Below are 18,594 nucleotides of genomic sequence, written 5' to 3' on the forward strand. Positions count from 1 at the left end.
CGGAGAGGTGAGAGATTGCTTCCAGCCTCTTTCGGAGCTTCTTTTTGTGGACCCTGACCGGGCAATTCATCCTTCCATTGGTTGACGTTTTCTTCTTCTGGCCTGAGGAAGGGTAGCTATTTGATAAATAAGCTGCATAGTTAGGCTGAATAAAGCTTGTACCTGCTTCATTCTGCCTTAGTGATGGCTAATGTACAATGTTGCCCTAATTAGTACACATTTCTACTCTTGGTAGTGTACACAGTACAGACATCCTACTCACTACCTAGTGTTTGACTTTTATAGCTTGGGTTTAGCCATAGGCTCTAGAGTACAAATCCCCCTGTACTGTAGGTCTTCTGATTTTTACAATGGTGGTAGAGGCATCAAGACCTTTTAGCTTCAGTTAATAGCTCACAGACACAGATTGGGGACAACCTTCATAAGGTCAATGAGTATGTAGCTTTCAGATTACTCAATTTGACTCAAATTGTTGAGCATACATAACTGACCATGTGGATACCATTTTGATATACGGCACTGTCTTGCATTTAATTGCTAGATATGACTTTTCCATTATCCACTAATGATAATGTATCTCTACCTGGTAATGTATCTCTACCTTCTCTTTCTGGTAAGTAATATTAGAATGAAAGGGTCATGCTTTAGGCTATTTTAAAGGAAGGTGTGTAAGGTTGACATGGACACACTGAGTGGTACTGATGGAGATGTTAAGAGGATTGCCCTCCATCTGAAAAGGACACTTCTGGATTGCTGGGTGGCACCAGTAGAACCACCCTGCCCCCTACTCCCTCAACATAGATAATGGAAGTGCATCATGGGGCTCTATCATTTTACCCATGAGAACTTGCCCCTAGAAGCTGACATGGCTAGGGGAGACAGAGAGAGATGTAGAGGCAAACTCTTCTCATACTTTGTTGATTTCAAAAAATCTTTTGACTCAATTTGGCATGAGGTCTACTATACAAATTGATGGAAAGCGGTGTTGGGGGAAAACATACGATATTATAAAATCCATGTACACAAACAACAATTGGCAAAAAACACTTTTTTTCCACGGTGCCATAGGGTGAGACAGCGATCCCCCTTGAGCCCCCACCCTCTTCAACATGCAGTGTATTCGGAATGTGTTCAGACTCCTTGACTTTTCCCACATTTTTTTACGCTACAATCTTATTCTGAAATGGATTAAATGTTTTTTCCCCCCTCATCAATCTACACACAATACACCATAATGACAAAGCAAAACTTTTTTTTTTTCATGTTTGCAAATGTATTAAAAATCTAAGCAGAAATATCACATTTACATAAGTAGGGCTGTGGCGGTCACAAAATTTTGTCAGACTGTGTTCGTCAAGCAAATAACTGTCGGTCTCACGGTTATTGAGCATTAATTAACAAACACATTTAGCATCTCCTGGCTTCCACACACAGCCTCAAGTCACTGATGCAGACCATTGGAACATCTATATTTTAATAAGTCTTATAAATCCATGTAATATAGCTTACACCTTCACAATAAATCCATTGTTTATTTTAGACAGGTCTAAAGAAGCATGATATTAAAAAAATGTAGTTTATTTCAGAAGAACAGAATAGCATACTCTGAGTTGTTCTTATGTTAGGTCCTCATCTGGCTATGCCGAATTTCTGTGGGCTACACTAGCTCATTTAGCAGACAAGATTTGCTTAGAATTCCATGGCATTATTTTATAGTATGAAAAATAATACAATTGAACAAAGCTGAATAAAATATAAATATAAATAAAAGCTAATACTGTATCGATCTAATCCTAGATTGATTTATATTATCTATGAATTAGGGCTTTTTTGAAATGCTCCCTCCATCCCTCTCGGCTTGAGTGTTAATGGCCCATTCTGAATAGCAGGTGATCCTTGCAGGCCCTCTCACTTCCTGAGAGGATTCATTCAAGGTGTTTCTCTCCCTCAGGACTGATCAGAGATGGCAGAGGAAACACAGTATCGCTGGTTAATTAATTCACACCCGCTGCTTACGCAGCAATACATACTGTACTTGTTCTGTCCAGAGTTATGGTAGTACAATAGTCTTTGTATGGAGTTCTGTGTATAGAGAAATGTAGGAATAGTGAAATGGTGTGAAGAAAAGATTCACCTTGAAGTTGTGTGAATGAACAACACTTTCTTTTTGAGTACTGTGTAGCTGACTTTTCACCAAGAATGTACTATTCAGGAGTTCTTGTAGAAAGTGAGTCCAAAAGATTCTCCTTGAAGTATTGTAAGCCTGTATGGACTACATGCATGTTTTGAATTGTTTTTGTGTAGCCTGTTTGCCAAATGGTGGGTTGCGGACAATTCTTGCTGTTTTTTTTCTTCTTGAGATTGTGCTGTCGCTCTTGTTGCTGGTGATTCTCTGATCCACCTCTACGTAGATGAGACCATTCTGTATACTTCTGGCCCCTCTTTGGACACTGTGTTAACTAACCTCCAGACGAGCTTCAATGCCATACCAATCTCCTTCCGTTGACTGCAACTGCTCTTAAATGCAAGTAAAACTAAATGCATGCTCTTCAACTGATCGCTGCCTGCCCCTGCCCGCCCGTCCAGCATCACTACTCTGGATGGTTCTGACTTAAAATATGTGGACAACTACAAATACCTACGTGTCTGGTTAGACTGTAAACTCTCCTTTGAGACTCACATCAAACATCTCCAATCCAAAATTAAATCTAGAATCGGCTTCCTATTTCGCAAAAAAGCATCTTTCACTCATGCTGCCAAACATACCCTCGTAAAACCGACCATCCTACCGATCCTCGACTTCGGCGATGTCATTTACAAAATAGCCCCCAACACTCTACTCAGCAAATTGGATGCAGTCTATCACAGTGACATCCGTTTTGTCACCAAAGCCCCATATACTACCCACCATTGCAACCTATGCGCTCTCGTTGGCTGGCCCTCGCTTCATATTCGCCGCCAAACTCACTGGCTCCAGGTCATCTACAAGTCTCTGCTAGGTAAAGCCCTGCCTTATCTCAGCTCACTGGTCACCATAGCAACACCCACCCGTAGCACTCTCTCCAGCAGGTATATCTCACTAGTCACCCCAAAGCCAATTTCTCCTTTGGCCGCCTTTCCTTCCAGTTCTCTGCTGCCAATGACTGGAACAAACTGCAAAAATCACTGATGCTGGAGACTCGTATCTCCCTCACTAGCTTTAAGCACCAGCTGTCAGTGCAGCTCACAGATCACTGCACATAGCCCATCTGTAATATAGCCCACCCAACTACCTCATCCCTATACTGTATTTATTTATTTATCTTGCTCCTTTGCACCCCAGTATCTCTACCTGCACATTCAGTGTTTAATTGGTATATTGTAATTACTTATTATTTTTTACCTTACCTCCCTAATCTTACCTCATTTGCACAGACTGTATATAGATTTTTTCTACTGTATTATTGACTGTATGTTTATTTATTCCATGTGTAACTCTGTGTTGTTGTGTGTCGAACTGCTTTGCTTTATTCTTGGCCAGGTCGCAGTTGTAAATGAGAACTTGTTCTCAACTGGTTAAATAAAGGCGATGTAAAAAAAAAATGGTCAAAGGTTAGGCTAGTAACATTTCTTTGTCTAGAGATCCACAAGAAAATTAGAAGTGGTTTAGTTTGGTCTCAGAAGGTTTTGGAACCACTGTACTACAGATATAACTCAAGTAGTGAAAATAAATCCTCAGGGGCTGGTTTGAGTTAGGTTAGCAGTGGAGGCTAACTTTAGCATCACAGATCTGTGTTGGGTATATATGGAGGTTGGTCTGTCTTTTTTTTCCTTCCCTTGAAAACCAAGTCTGCTCCTTTTGTCTAGTTTGGAAAGGACTCTCATTGTAGCTTAGTGGCATGCAGCCCCATTTGTATCTGCACTCAGTCTCTGCCTAGTCATGACAGCTCTAATTCCTCTCTAAAAGTTAAGCCTCCACACTGCATGATGAAACAAAGGTTGTCGCAGAGAAGTTTGTTGTGTTTTTCTGTTGCAGTATGCTGAGGTAAGGGGTAAGAGTTTTCTAATGCCCCTAGGCATATCTTTTGTGAGACTTTCTTCTCGATATGAGAAAGCAGGACTGTGTTTTTTTTTGTTTATTGTGTTAGTCTTAATCTACCATTTAAAAACCTTGTTCATATTTTTCCATGGAAAATGTGGGCCTAAGTCGATTTTTGGCATTAGAAATGTATAAGGCTTAAAGAATGACTGTGAGCAGGCTAACTGAATATGGTTCTAACCCTCTCTTCTCTCCCCTTTCTCTGTAGCTCCAGCTGACAGCCCTGGCCTCGTGGAAGGGGGACTTGGTGGAGCTGAACAAGCGGCTGGTGCAGACGGAGAGAGAAAGAGAGCTGCTAGAGAAGAGACTGGCCAAAGCACAGGTACTCTACCGGACAATATATGTACATATTGTATATTCACATGGATTCATATTCTGTATTGTGAACTCACCTTTTACCTTAACTTAAGCTTACCATTCAAAGTCCCATGCCAAGATAATTGCTGTAATGCTGCGGGTACCACCACCACCACCTCATCTAAAGCCTTACAAATCTGAATAACATTTATGTCCATAAGCCAGCTGCAGTGGATCTCTCATCATGATCAATCATTTGTGAAACCCTGTGTAAATGGTTCCTCTTTCCCCCTCCTCTTTTCTGCACCTGTGGTTTAGAACTCTCTGGTATGCAAAAGTTCCTTTGTAGGATTTGTATCTTTGAATAATAACCCAAACTGCTCTGATGGATGTTAAAGAACTACAGTAAAATGGAATTGAACTGGCTTCACATAAGATATTCTTTCGATGTATGTTTTTTTGAAGAATATCCAGGAATAGCTGACGCGTCACATAGGCACTGATTTGCATGGCTTACCTCCCTCCCAAAACAACCAGTCCTTATGCTCCAATCAGAGTTGTTACTCGTCCGAGAATAGATGCAGAATTCTGATAAACATCATCACGGAGATCATCTTTTGGTTGTTACTATCTAGCATCGAAAGGAACTATTTTCAGCAATCGGGTATCACTTTCCCTTTTCACTTTTTTTTACATTGCTCATAGTATCGTATTATTTACTAGAAGCTTTGCTTTTTAAATAATGAGGAAATTGATTTGGCATGAAGCAACACTCCCCATATCTCACTGGAACCAGGAAGCCTCAGTAACCATGCCAACTGCTTAGCTTCGATCTGCTTTGTAGTTTTCCCAGTCCCAGTGATTGACACTGGCACTCTCCTAGGAGGGAGTTTTGGGCTCTACCTCTCTCTGTGTGTGTGTGTGTGTGTGTGTGTGTGTGTGTGTGTGTGTGTGTGTGTGTGTGTGTGTGTGTGTGTGTGTGTGTGTGTGTGTGCGTGTGCGTGTGCGTGTGCGTGTGCGTGTGCGTGCGTGTGCGTGCGCGTGCGTGTGTGTGCGTGTGCGTGTGTGTGTGTGGACAGAATGAATGGGTGTGTTAATGGTTTTTTATCTAATGGAATGAGTGTAATAGCGAGACAGATTGTGTGAGTACCTGTTCTATAAATGCCTGGGGAATTGTCTTTAAATTAAGAAGCTGTTTACTCAGACATGGCCTTCTGAAGCATCTCCCTCAGGCTGTTAGACTCAGTCTCTCTCTGTGGGCCACCACTGCGTGTCTCCCTGGAACCCTGCAAACAGACACAGCACTGGTTCAAAGAGCTGTGGAATACTTTTGCTGGCACTTACATCGACTATGGGTATTTTCCTCGTGGTGATGTTTTCAAAGAAAAGGCAATCTGTTACTGTAATTTGTGTTAAATATTGATGCTAGAAGCTATTTTGTATGTCGGTTTCCCACCTGTTCCGCTGGATTTAGATGAAGAGGGATAGGCCACGAGTTAAAGAAAATAAAGAAGTAGCTTGAACTGTACTTGCACTGGATGCCATTGTGTTTGGAGAGGAGTGAATAGAATGAAACCTGACATTGGTAGTTGTAGAGAGACTGATCGATTAGATAGTGATGTCATCATACCAAGATTCTACAGATAGCACTAGGCCTATATCAGCACTGGCAGACAATTGAAACATTTGGCTCCCATTTCCACTTTCCAGTGTCTTTTTTTATGATACAAACTATCTACACATCTCATTCTGTTAGTGTCTGCATAGAGAGTAATGACTGGAATCCTTATAAGTCAGGATCTACACAAGTCAATGATGCCTGTCAGGTCCTAACTCAGTACTGAGTTAGGAGCCATGTAGCCTGTATATGAAATAAAACCTGTTGTAAGATGTGCCCACTCTTGACATTTGAACCCTCTCATTGGTCTAAAATAAAAAGTCGTAAATATGCAGGACATTTCAGTTAAACAAGTTTATGCCCAGGATATGTGGTGCCTAGAAGTCTACGGAGGATGTTTGGCTCCAAAAGAGCATGTTTTCCTGAAGTGGATGATTTTGTAGTATTTGACTGTTGTATTGGGGTGACCTTTTGTTCAGAATTCCCCACTCACAAAAATAATTTTGGTGAAAAGCCCACCATAATTTTCTTTTGGTGGGCTTTTCACCTCACAATGTACTTGAGGACAGACAGACCAAGCCTTTGGCCCTTGTAGAAGTTCTTGCCTATTTTTTTATATTTTAATATTTTTTTTATTTCACCTTTATTTAACCAGGTAGGCTAGTTGAGAACAAGTTCTCATTTGCAACTGCGACCTGGCCAATATAAAGCATAGAAATTTGACATATACAACAACACAGAGTTACACATGGAATAAACAAAACATACAGTCAATAATACAGTAGAACAAAAGAAAACAAAATGTATATATACAGTGAGTGCAAATGAGGTAAGTTAAGGAAATAAATAGGCCATGGTGGCGAAGTAATTACAATATAGCAATTAAACACTGGAATGGTAGATCGGCAGAAGGTGAATGTGCAGGTAGAGATACTGGGGTGCAAAGGAGCAAAATAAATAAATAAATACCAGTGTGGGGATGAGGTAGGTAGATAGATGGGCTGTTTACAGTTGGGTTATGTACAGGTGCAGTAATCTGTAAGCGGCTCTGACAGCTGGTGCTTAAAGCTAGTGAGGGAGATGTGAGTCTCCAGCTTCAGATATTTTTGCAATTCGTTCCAGTCATGGGCAGCAGAGAACTGGAAGGATAGACGACCAAAGGAGGCTTTGGCTTTGGGGGTGACCAGTGAGCTATACCTGCTGGAGATACCTGCTGGAGCGAGTGCTACGAGTGAGCTGAGATAAGGCGGGGCTTAACTAGCAGAGACTTGTAGATAACCTGTAGCCAGTGGGTTTGGCGACGAGTATGAAGCGAGGGCCAACCAACGAGAGCGTACAGGTCGCAATGGTGGGTAGTGTATGGGGCTTTGGTGACAAAACGGATGACACTGTGATAGACTGCATCCAGTTTGTTGAGTAGAGTGTTGGATGCTATTTTATAGATGACATCACCGAAGTCGAGGATCGGTAGAATGGTCAGTTTTACGAGGGTGCGTTTAAGAGCAGTTGGAGGCCACGGAAGGAGAGTTGTATGGCATTGAAGCTCGTCTGGAGGTTAGTTAACACAGTGTCCAAGGAGGGGCCAGAAGTATACAGAATGGTGTCGTCTGCGTAGAGGTGGATCAGAGAATCACCAGCAGCAAGAGCAACATCATTGATGTATACAGAAAAGAGAGTCATTCTGAGAATTGAACCCTGTGGCACCCCCATAGAGACTGCTAGAGGTCCGGACAACAGGCCCTCCGATTTGACACACTGAACTCTATCAGAGAAGTAGTTGGTAAACCTGGCGAGGCAATCATTTGAGAAACCAAGGCTGTCGAGTCGCCAATAAGAATGTTGTGATTGACAGAGTCGAAAGCCTAGGCCAGGTCGATGAATACGGCTGCACAGTAATGTCTCTTATCGATGGCGGTTATGATGTCGTTTAGAACCTTGAGCGTGGGTGAGGTGCACCCATGACCAGCTCTGAAACCAGATTGCATAGCGGAGAATGTACGGTGGGATTCGAAATGGTCAGTAATCTCTTTGTTAACGTGGCTTTCGAAGACCTTAGAAAGACAGGGTAGGATAGATATAGGTCTGTAGCAGTTTGGGTCTAGAGTGTCACCCCCTTTGAAGAGGGGGATGACCGTGGCAGCTTTCCAATCTTTGGGATTCTCAGACGATACGAAAGAGAGGTTGAACAGGCTAGTAATAGGGGTTGCAACAATTTCGGCAGATAATTTTTAGAAAGAAAGGGTCCAGATTGTCTAGCCCGGCTGATTTGTAGGGGTCCAGATTTTGCAGCTCTTTCAGAACATCAGCTATCTGGATTTGGGTAAAGGAGAAATGGTGGGGGCTTCTGCGGGTTGCTGTGGAGGGTGCTGGGCAGTTGACCGGGGTAGGGGTAGCCATGTGGAAAACATGGCCAGCCGAAGAGAAGTGCTTATTGAAATTCTCAATTATAGTGGATTTATCGGTGGTGACAGTGTTTCCTAGCTTCATAGTAGTGGGCAGCTGGGAGGAGGTGCTCTTATTCTCCATGGACTTTACAGTGTCCCAGAACTTTTTTGAGTTAGTACTACAGGATGCACATTCCTGTTTGAAAAAGCTTGTCTTAGCTTTTCTAACTGCCTGTGTATATTTGTTCCTTACTTCCCTGAAAAGTTGCATATCACGGGGGCTATTCGATGCTAATGCAGAACGCCACAGGATGTTTTTGTGCTGGTCAAGGGCAGACCGGTCTGTAGTGAACCAAGGACTATATCTATTCCTCGTTCTACATTTTTTGAGAGGGGCATACTTGTTTAAGATGGTGAGGAAGGCATTTTTAAAGAATAGCCAGGCATCATCTACTGACGGGATGAGGTCAATGTCATTCCAGGATACCCCGGCCAGGTCGATTAGAAAGGCCTGCTCGCAGAAGTGTTTCAGGGAGCGTTTGACAGTGATGAGGGGTGGTCGTTTGGCCGCAGACCCATTACGGATGCAGGCAATGAGGCAGTGATCGCTGAGATCTTGATTGAAAACAGCCTATGAAGGTCAGAGCCAAACTGCTCTCAAAATATGTTTTGGCCCTGGCCATAAACCACATGTCACTTTCTATCAGAGACGGTTGTGCCTCTGGGCATCAGTGGACGGGTGTTATGACAGTTGGTGACACGCGTCATACTGTGTGACCTGATAATGGCTGAGTGGAAGCTGCTCTTTGTCCCTGAAGCTCTCCATGGGGTAGGGAGCTATAGCCACTCAGCTATTTGAATTGCCACTGCAGACTCCTGACTCAACCCAGGATAACACACACACACATTGGGGCTCTTGTCTCAACGTGGGGACTTTGATGGCTGTGTCAGCCTGAGGCACGTACCTCGTCACCTGAACCCCCGACCTTTTACACACAGACATTTTTGTTTAGGATGAAGTACACCCCTGACTCTATAAGCTTTTGACTTTTGACCTATTGACCTTTGAATCCTACTCTCAGAAACCTGGGTCTTAGACTTTTTCAATGGGGCGCAATGTTTAGAAGGTCGCATATAGAAAGATTCTACACTAAAGCTGGGCGTTATGAATAAAAATGCATATCGCAATATATTGTCTGAATTTATGGCATAATGACAAATAGTACAATACGTTTATAACAATGTGCACCGTAGGTTTTTTAACGATCCTTTTGTCACGACCGTCGTATGAATAATTAGACCAAGGCGCAGCGTGAGTAGAGTTCCACATTTTAATGATAGTGACACTTCCAAAACAACACAGATATAACGATCGTGAAATACGTAGCGTAGCGCACATTGTCACTCAAACAAAACAATATCCCATATCGCAGGTGGGAAAAAGGACACACTAAGTATGATCCCCCAATTAGAGGCAACGATCATCAGCTGCCTCCAATTGGGAACCATACACACACACCAACATAGAAATATAATACCTAGAACCCCCCCCCCTAGTCACGCCCTGACCTAAAACACCATAGAGAACCCCGAGGGCCCTCTATGGTCAGGGCATGACACCTTTAAACTACTACTACTACTACTACTTGTTGGATGGTTGTACTCATCAGTTGTCCTATTAACAATATTAGCAAACTTATTTAATTTCAATTCACTTCACGTTTAATTTCAATTCACTTCACATGTCTCTACTATAGGCTACATGTCGGAATGAACGATGTCAGTAAAATGCCTGCGATAATTTAAATTGTATCGTCCCAGCTATATTCCACACGACTCAATGTTCTGCATGACAGAGGTTTATGCTTTTTCTATCAATATCATGCAATTCTATTATATTTGTCACATTCATTTGGCAGTGTGATAAAAACAAAAGTATTTATTTATTTATTTAAAACCTGTTGTGACTAGGGGGCAGTATTTTCATTTTTGGGAAAAAAACGTTCCCATAGTAAATGGGATATTTTGTCAGGACAAGATGCTAGAATATGCATATAATTGACAGCTTAGGATAGAAAACACTCTAAAGTTTCCAAAACTGTAAAAATATTGTCTGTGAGTATAACAGAACTGATGTTGCAGGTGAAAGCCTGAGAAAAATCCAATCCGGAAGTGCCTCATGTTTTGAAAGCGCTGCGTTCCAATGCGTCCCTATTGAGCAGTGAATGGGCTATCACTAGATTACTCTTTCTCCGTATTCCCGAAGGTGTCTACAGCATTGTGACGTAGTTTTACGCATTTATGTTGAAGAATACCCGTAAGCGGCTACATTGCGCAAGTGGTCACCTGATGCTCCCAGAGAGATTCTTGCGTAAAATACAGACGTAACCATTACTACAATCGGTCCTACTGAAAAACTAATTGTCCCGATGGATATCTTATCGAAGAGATATTTGAAAAACACCTTGAGGATTGATTATTAACAACGTTTGCCATGTTTCTGTCGACATTATGGAGCTATTTTGGAATATTTTTCGTGACTGCAATTTCCAGGCGATTTCTCAGCCAACCGTGAAGAACAAACGGAGCTATTTCGGCTACAAAAATAATATTTTTGGAAAAAAGGAACATTTGCTATCTAACTGGGAGTCTCGTGAGTGAAAACATCCGAAGCTCATCAAAGGTAAACGATTTAATTTGATTGCTTTTCTGATTTCCGTGACCAAGTTACCTGGTGCTAGCTGGACAAAATGCTATGCAAGGCTATCGATAAACTTACACAAATGCTTGTCTAGCTTTGGCTGTAAAGCATATTTTGAAAATCTGAGATGACTAGGTGATTAACAAAAGGCTAAGCTGTGTCTCCAATATATTTCATTTGTGATTTTCATGAATAGGAATATTTTCTAGGAATATTTATGTCCGTTGCGTTATGCTAATTAGTGTCAGGTGATGATTACACTTTATTACATTTACATTACATTTATTAACCTTTATTTAACTAGGCAAGTCAGTTAAGAACAAATTCTTATTTACAATGACGGCCTACCTCGGGCAAACCCTAACCGGACGACGCTGGGCCAATTGTACGCACAATCACAGCCGGTTGTGATACAGCCTGGAATCGAACCAGGGTCTGTAGTGACGCCTCTAGCACTGACATGCAGTGCCTTAGACCGCTGCGCCACTCGGGAGCCCCACTTTGGAGATTTCTGTATTCATAAACACAGGAATTGTTACAAAACGCTAAAACATTGTGAATAAGTCCATAGTAGTTGTAGGAGAGTTTGTAGTAATGTTAGTGCTTGATTAATGTTCCATTGTGTAACGCACTAGGCAGACCCCTCTTTGTCTGGCTTTGTTTCATTTTCATGTTCAACCGCTGACACAGGCCAGAAAAACATACCAATCTGTGGAGGTCATTCCAGGAAGCGCAGTATAACACACACGCGCTCAAGCCTGATCTCTCTTTCTCACTCTAACTCACTCACCTCTTCTCATCCTCCACTTGTAATATAGCTGAGGGGAAAGCTCATACATTTCTCTCTCTCCCAACCTCTGTGCTCCATGTAGACACTCCCCAGAAAAGCCCTTAGACCTCACACACTTTGTGTGTGTGTGTGTGTGTGTGTGTGTGTGACAACCAACCTTGCAAACCAACAGAGAATTGCCTTTCAAAAATGTGCAAATAACAGAATAGGATGCCGCTTGGATATTAAGGCTTTAGCTCAGTAGGATAACTTGTTATTGGGTTGATTCATAACAAATGTATAATGTGTGTTTTGTCAGTGTGAGCAATCCTATCTGATGCGGGAGCATGAGGACGTTCAGGAGCGGACCACCCTACGATACGAGGAGAGGATCACAGAGCTGCACAGCATCATCGCTGAGCTCAACAAGAAGATAGACCTGCTACAAGGCACTACCATCAGGTGGGTGGCACACACACACACACTCAGACGTTGTTTACTTATTGTAGTGAAATCTAAATCGGAGCATTTGCGTCAGAGGCCTTGTAAGTGTTTGTTTTCCTAGCTCAAGTGCCCTCTCCAGCCCTCTCCACCGGTGCTTAACACACTGATGTGCACCGGAAATAAACGACCAAATAGGCATTGGGTTGAGTGCTTGTCAGGGTTTTCCTGTGGTGAAGTAGAGGACCAAAATGCAGCGTGGTTATATTGACTCATGTTTAATAAAAACAGATAAACATGAACACTAGAAAACAATAAACGTAGAAAACCAAATACAGCCCTATCTGGTGCAAAACACAGAGACAGGAACAATCACCCACAAAACAGGCTACCTAAATATGGTTCCCAATCAGAGACAATGACTAACATCTGCCTCTGATTGAGAACCATATTAGGCCAAACATAGAAATAGACAAACCAGACACACAACATAGAATGCCCACCCAGCTCACGTCCTGACCAACACTAAAACAAGGAAAACACATACGAACGATGGACAGAACGTGACAAACCCCCCCCCCAAGGTGCGGACTCCGAACGCACAACCTAAACCTATGGGGGAGGGTCTGGGTGGGCATCTCTCCGCGGTGGTGGCTCTGGTGCTGGACGTGGACCCCACTCCATAATTGTCTTAGTCCACCTCCTTAGTGTCCCTTGAGTGGCGACCCTCGCCGCTAACCTTGGCCTAGGAAACCTAACAATGGGCCCCACTGGATTGAGGTAGCTCGGGACCGAGGGGAAAGCTCGGGACCGAGGGGAAAGCTCGGGACCGAGGGGAAAGCTCGGGACCGAGGGGAAAGCTCGGGACCGAGGGGAAAGCTCGGGACCGAGGGGAAAGCTCGGGACCGAGGGGAAAGCTCGGGACCGAGGGGAAGCTCGGGACCGAGGGGAAGCTCGGGACCGAGGGGAAGCTCAGGAGTGAGAGGAAGCTCAGGCAGGTTGATGGATCTACCAGATCCTGGCTGGTGGTTCCGGCAGATCCTGGCTGACTTGCGGATCTGGCACTTCTGGCGGATCCTGGCTGACTGGCGGATCCTGGCTGACTGGCGGATCCTGGCGGATCCTGGCGACTGGCGGATCCTGGCGGATCCTGGCCGACTGGCGGATCTGGCAGATCCTGGCTGACTGGCAGATCCTGGTTGACTGGCAGTTCTGGCAGATCCTGGCGGATCCTGGCCGACTGGCGGATCCTGGCCGACTGGCGGATCCTGGCCGACTGGCGGATCCTGGCCGACTGGCGGATCCTGGCCGACTAGCAGTTCTGGCGGATCCTGGCACACTGGCGGATCCTGGCACACTGGCGGATCCTGGCGGATCCTGGCCGACTGGCGGATCCTGGCCGACTGGCGGATCCTGGCTGACCGGCAGATCCTGGCGGATCCTGGCAGTTCTGGCGGATCCTGGCAGTTCTGGCGGATCCTGGCAGAATGGCGGATCCTGGCAGAATGGCGGATCCTGGCAGAATGGCGGATCTAACGGATCCTGGCTGACTGGCAGATCCTGGCCGACTGGCGGATCCTGGCTGACTGGCGGATCCTGGCCGACTGGCGGATCCTGGCCGACTGGCGGATCCTGGTTAACTGGCAGTTCGGGCAGATCCTGGCTGACTGGCACTTCTGGCGGATCCTGGCTGAATGGCGGATCTAACTGATCCTGGCTGACTGGCAGATCCTGGCCGACTGGCGGATCCTGGCTGACTGGCGGATCCTGGCCGACTGGCGGATCTGGCGGATCCTGGCAGACTGGCGGATCCTGGCAGACTGGCAGTTCTGGTGGATCCTGGCTGACTGGCGGATCCTGGCAGACTGGCGGATCCTGGCTGACTGGCAGTTCTGGCGGATCCTGGCAGACTGGCGGATCCGGGCAGACTGGCGGATCTGGGCAGACTGGCGGATCTGGGCAGACTGGCGGCGCTGGGCAGACTGGCGGCGCTGGGCAGACTGGCGGCGCTGGGCAGACTGGCTGCACTGGCGGCGCTGGAAAGACTGGTAGCTCAGACGGGTAGCTCAGACGGCACTGGGCAGACTGGCGGAACTGGCGGCGCTGGGCAGACTGGCGGAACTGGCGGCGCTGGGCAGACTGGCGGAACTGGCGGCGCTGGGCAGACTGGCGGAACTGGCGGCGCTGGGCAGACTGGCGGAACTGGCGGCGCTGGGCAGACTGGCGGAACTGGCGGCGCTGGGCAGACTGGTAGCTCAGACGGCGCTGGGCAGACTGGTAGCTCAGACGGCGCTGGGCAGACTGGAGAAAAAGGCTCTGGCAGCGCTGGACTGAGGAGCACTGGTGCCTCTGGAATGAGGGCCTCTGGCGCCTCTGGCATGAGGGGCGGTAGCTCTGACAGTGCCGGACAGGCAGGAGACTCTGGCTGTGCTGGAGAGGAGGAAGGCTCCGGCAGCGCTGGACAGGCGGGACGCACTGTAGGCCTGATGCGTGGTGCTGGCACTGGTATGCCGTGCATACTATGCCAAACCAACAGCTTTCTTTCTACTCTGTCCAATACATCCTCCACACTCTCAGACTCAGCACTATGCTTCGCCGACAGCTCCAATTCCATCCATGGCTCTGCCCAGGGTCCTTTTCCGTCAAGGATCTCCCTCCAAGTCCATTTATCCAAATAGTGCAGCATCTCCCACTGCTGCTGCTGCTCCTGTTGCTGCTGCCTCTGTTCCTTCTCCTGCTGCCGCTTTTGCCGTTGCCCATTACCACGACGCTTGGTCATTGGTTGGTGGGTGATTCTGTCAGGGTTTTCCTGTGGTGAAGTAAAGGACCAAACCACAGCGTGGTTATATTGACTCATGTTTAATAAAAACAGATAAACATGAACACTAGAAAACAATAAACGTGGAAAACCAAAAACAGCCCTATCTGGTGCAGAACACAGAGACAGGAACAATCACCCACAAAACCCAACACAAAACAGGCTACCTAAATATGGTTCCCAATCAGAGACAATGACTAACACCTGCCTCTGATTGAGAACCATATCAGGCCAAACGTAGAAATAGACAAACCAGACACACAACATAGAATGCCCACCCAGCTCACGTCCTGACCAACACTAAAACAAGGAAAACACATACGAACGATGGACAGAACGTGACAGTGCTAAACAGGACCATTAACCAAACAACTCATTAGCCCCCCAAAATTCCTCCATTTCCAAAATGCGTACTGGTTTTGGTCACACTTTATTTGGATAGTCCGGATTGTCCATCTGTAGATGCTTTACAGGTTTAGAATAAGGGTTAGTGTAAGGGTTAAGGCTAGGGTAAGGGTTAATAGATAGTTACTGTTAGGCCATCTGTAGATGCTCTACAGGTTTAGAATAAGGGTTAGTGTAAGGGTTAAGGCTAGGGTAAGGGTTAATAGATAGTTACTGTTAGGCCATCTATAGATGCTCTACAGACTATCCAAAGAAAGTCTTACCCTGTTTTTTTTATTAGGTAATAGATTCTTATGAATTTTGGAGAAGGGGAATTTTTTGAATCTGTTTTCTTTCACTCTCTGTTTGTGTGTGTTTATGTTTGCATAAACGGTGCCATGCCAAATCAGTGTATCTTGCTTCATGTTGTCAGAACAGCACATAACAGCGGGAGTCAGTACTTTCTATTTGCCAACCTTGTGAGAACTATGTGATGTGTATTTATTGCCCGGCTATTTAATTCACAGACGTGCAATCAAAAGATTGTGTCAAACCAATGAAATGCAACCAAACGACCCTATAATTCAGAGCTACAGGCAAGATGTTACATATTAGTGTTTGGTAGCAGCAGTGACGTTGTTTACTGCAGTACTACTTTCACCAATATTGTTTATTTCTGTATTACATACATAGACCTATTGGATAGAGTTTTGGATAGAATCCATTACTCCAATGCAACTCCAGGCATGTGTGGCAGACAAAATACAGTATCCGAGACGCAGGCACAAGAATCAACATTCATTCAAAATGTGGAAATGTGTGCTGCTTTCATTCGGATCTAAGGAATGTTCCTCGATAAATGTATCTAGCCGTCATTGCAAGGGAGGACAAGTGGTATCAACATAGGTGTCCGTGCTTCATCTAATAGATCATCCGATGTGCTCAGTCTCACAGACGTGTAAACACTGCACTTCTTAGATCTGACATTTCTCCTGCAGGCTGGTCACACCGGGAGCTTTCCTCTCATTAAAACTACACACGATCTTCATGCTTGTGCATATATTTAAATACTTATGCCTGAGAAGTTCAGACTGGGACGTCACTATTGCTTAATTGCAGAGGGTTCTCATCTGAAGCACGAATACACAAGCACGTGTGTGTTTACGTGCTGTATAGAGTTAAACAGCTTGCATATTCATGTGGAAAGTGTGCATATTTGAAAAGGACAAATTCTCGCTACCGCCTTATATTACATTTACATTACATTTAAGTCATTTAGCAGACGCTCTTATCCAGAGCGACTTACAAATTGGTGCATTCACCTTATGACATCCAGTGGAACAGTCACTTTACAATAGTGCATCTAAATCTTAAAGGGGGGATGAGAGGGATTACTTATCCTATCCTAGGTATTCCTTAAAGAGGTGGGGTTTCAGGTGTCTCCGGAAGGTGGTGATTGACTCCGCTGTCCTGGCGTCGTGAGGGAGTTTGTTCCACCATTGGGGGGCCAGAGCAGCGAACAGTTTTGACTGGGCTGAGCGGGAGCTGTACTTCCTCAGTGGTAGGGAGGCGAGCAGGCCAGAGGTGGATGAACGCAGTGCCCTTGTTTGGGTGTAGGGCCTGATCAGAGCCTGGAGGTACTGAGGTGCCGTTCCCCTCACAGCTCCGTAGGCAAGCACCATGGTCTTGTAGCGGATGCGAGCTTCAACTGGAAGCCAGTGGAGAGAACGGAGGAGCGGGGTGACGTGAGAGAACTTGGGAAGGTTGAACACCATACGGGCTGCGGCGTTCTGGATGATTTGAAGGGGTTTAATGGCACAAGCAGGGAGCCCAGCCAACAGCGAGTTGCAGTAATCCAGACGGGAGATGACAAGTGCCTGGATTAGGACCTGCGCCGCTTCCTGTATGAGGCAGGGTCGTACTCTGCAGATGTTGTAGAGCATGAACCTACAGGAACGGGCCACCGCCTTGATGTTGGTTGAGAACGACAGGGTGTTGTCCAGGATCACGCCAAGGTTCTTAGCGCTCTGGGAGGAGGACACAATGGAGTTGTCAACCGTGATGGCGAGATCATGGAACGGGCAGTCCTTCCCCGGGAGGAAGAGCAGCTCCGTCTTGCCGAGGTTCAGCTTGAGGTGGTGATCCGTCATCCACACTGATATGTCTGCCAGACATGCAGAGATGCGATTCGCCACCTGGTCATCAGAAGGGGGAAAGGAGAAGATTAATTGTGTGTCGTCTGCATAGCAATGATAGGAGAGACCATGTGAGGTTATGACAGAGCCAAGTGACTTGGTGTATAGCGAGAATAGGAGAGGGCCTAGAACAGAGCCCTGGGGGACACCAGTGGTGAGAGCGCGTGGTGAGGAGACAGATTCTCGCCACGCCACCTGGTAGGAGCGACCTGTCAGGTAGGACGCAATCCAAGCGTCGGCCGCGCCGGAGATGCCCAACTCGGAGACGGTGGAGAGGAGGATCTGATGGTTCACAGTATCGAAGGCAGCGGATAGATCTAGAAGGATGAGAACAGAGGAGAGAGAAAGGCATAGATTTCCATGTTTAATAAGTCATAGCTAATCACATGAAATAACCTGTAAAACGTCAAAATACAGCCAATTGATGCTAAACTTACAGTATATAGGCTGGATCTCAGAGGGCTTGAATCAAAGGACCTATTATACTGTAGGTTTTCTCAGGTCGTTTTCCAGATATGAACCATGTTAACTATACTCAAGGCTTAAGATTGGCATGATGGTACATCTACACACTTACTGTTTCTATTTTAAGATAAATAGCTGATGCCCTACAAAACAAAATGATTTCTCATTTCCACTGATCGATTCTATACACCATCATCTGTGTGTGTGTGTGTGTGTGTGTGTGTGTGTGTGTGTGTGTGTGTGTGTGTGTGTGTGTGTGTGTGTGTGTGTGTGTGTGTGTGTGTGTGTGTGTGTGTGTGTGTGTGTGTGTGTGTGTGTGTGTGTGTGTGTGTGTGTGTGTGTGTGTGTGTGTGTGTGTGTGTGTGTGTGTGTGTGTGTGTGGTCATGACAACAACATTGAAAAAAAAAAACTTTGCAGTGAATTGTCACACGCGCCTGGTTGCC

The 18,594-nt window shown here is 45.5% G+C and overlaps 1 protein-coding gene across 3 annotated transcripts in view; it reads left to right on the plus strand.

The window, feature by feature from the left end:
* Positions 1-18,594, plus strand: part of LOC124006804 (colorectal mutant cancer protein-like) — a 133,177-nt gene that overhangs the window by 49,911 nt on the left and 64,672 nt on the right. For all 3 annotated transcript variants that reach the window (XM_046316963.1, XM_046316964.1, XM_046316965.1), the window contains 2 exons: positions 4,287-4,400; positions 12,167-12,309. In XM_046316963.1, coding sequence (XP_046172919.1) covers positions 4,287-4,400; positions 12,167-12,309 — 257 coding nt within the window. The remainder of the gene's footprint in view (positions 1-4,286; positions 4,401-12,166; positions 12,310-18,594) is intronic.

Source organism: Oncorhynchus gorbuscha, linkage group LG20 (assembly GCF_021184085.1).
Source record: "Oncorhynchus gorbuscha isolate QuinsamMale2020 ecotype Even-year linkage group LG20, OgorEven_v1.0, whole genome shotgun sequence".
Taxonomy (NCBI): Eukaryota; Metazoa; Chordata; class Actinopteri; order Salmoniformes; family Salmonidae; genus Oncorhynchus; species Oncorhynchus gorbuscha.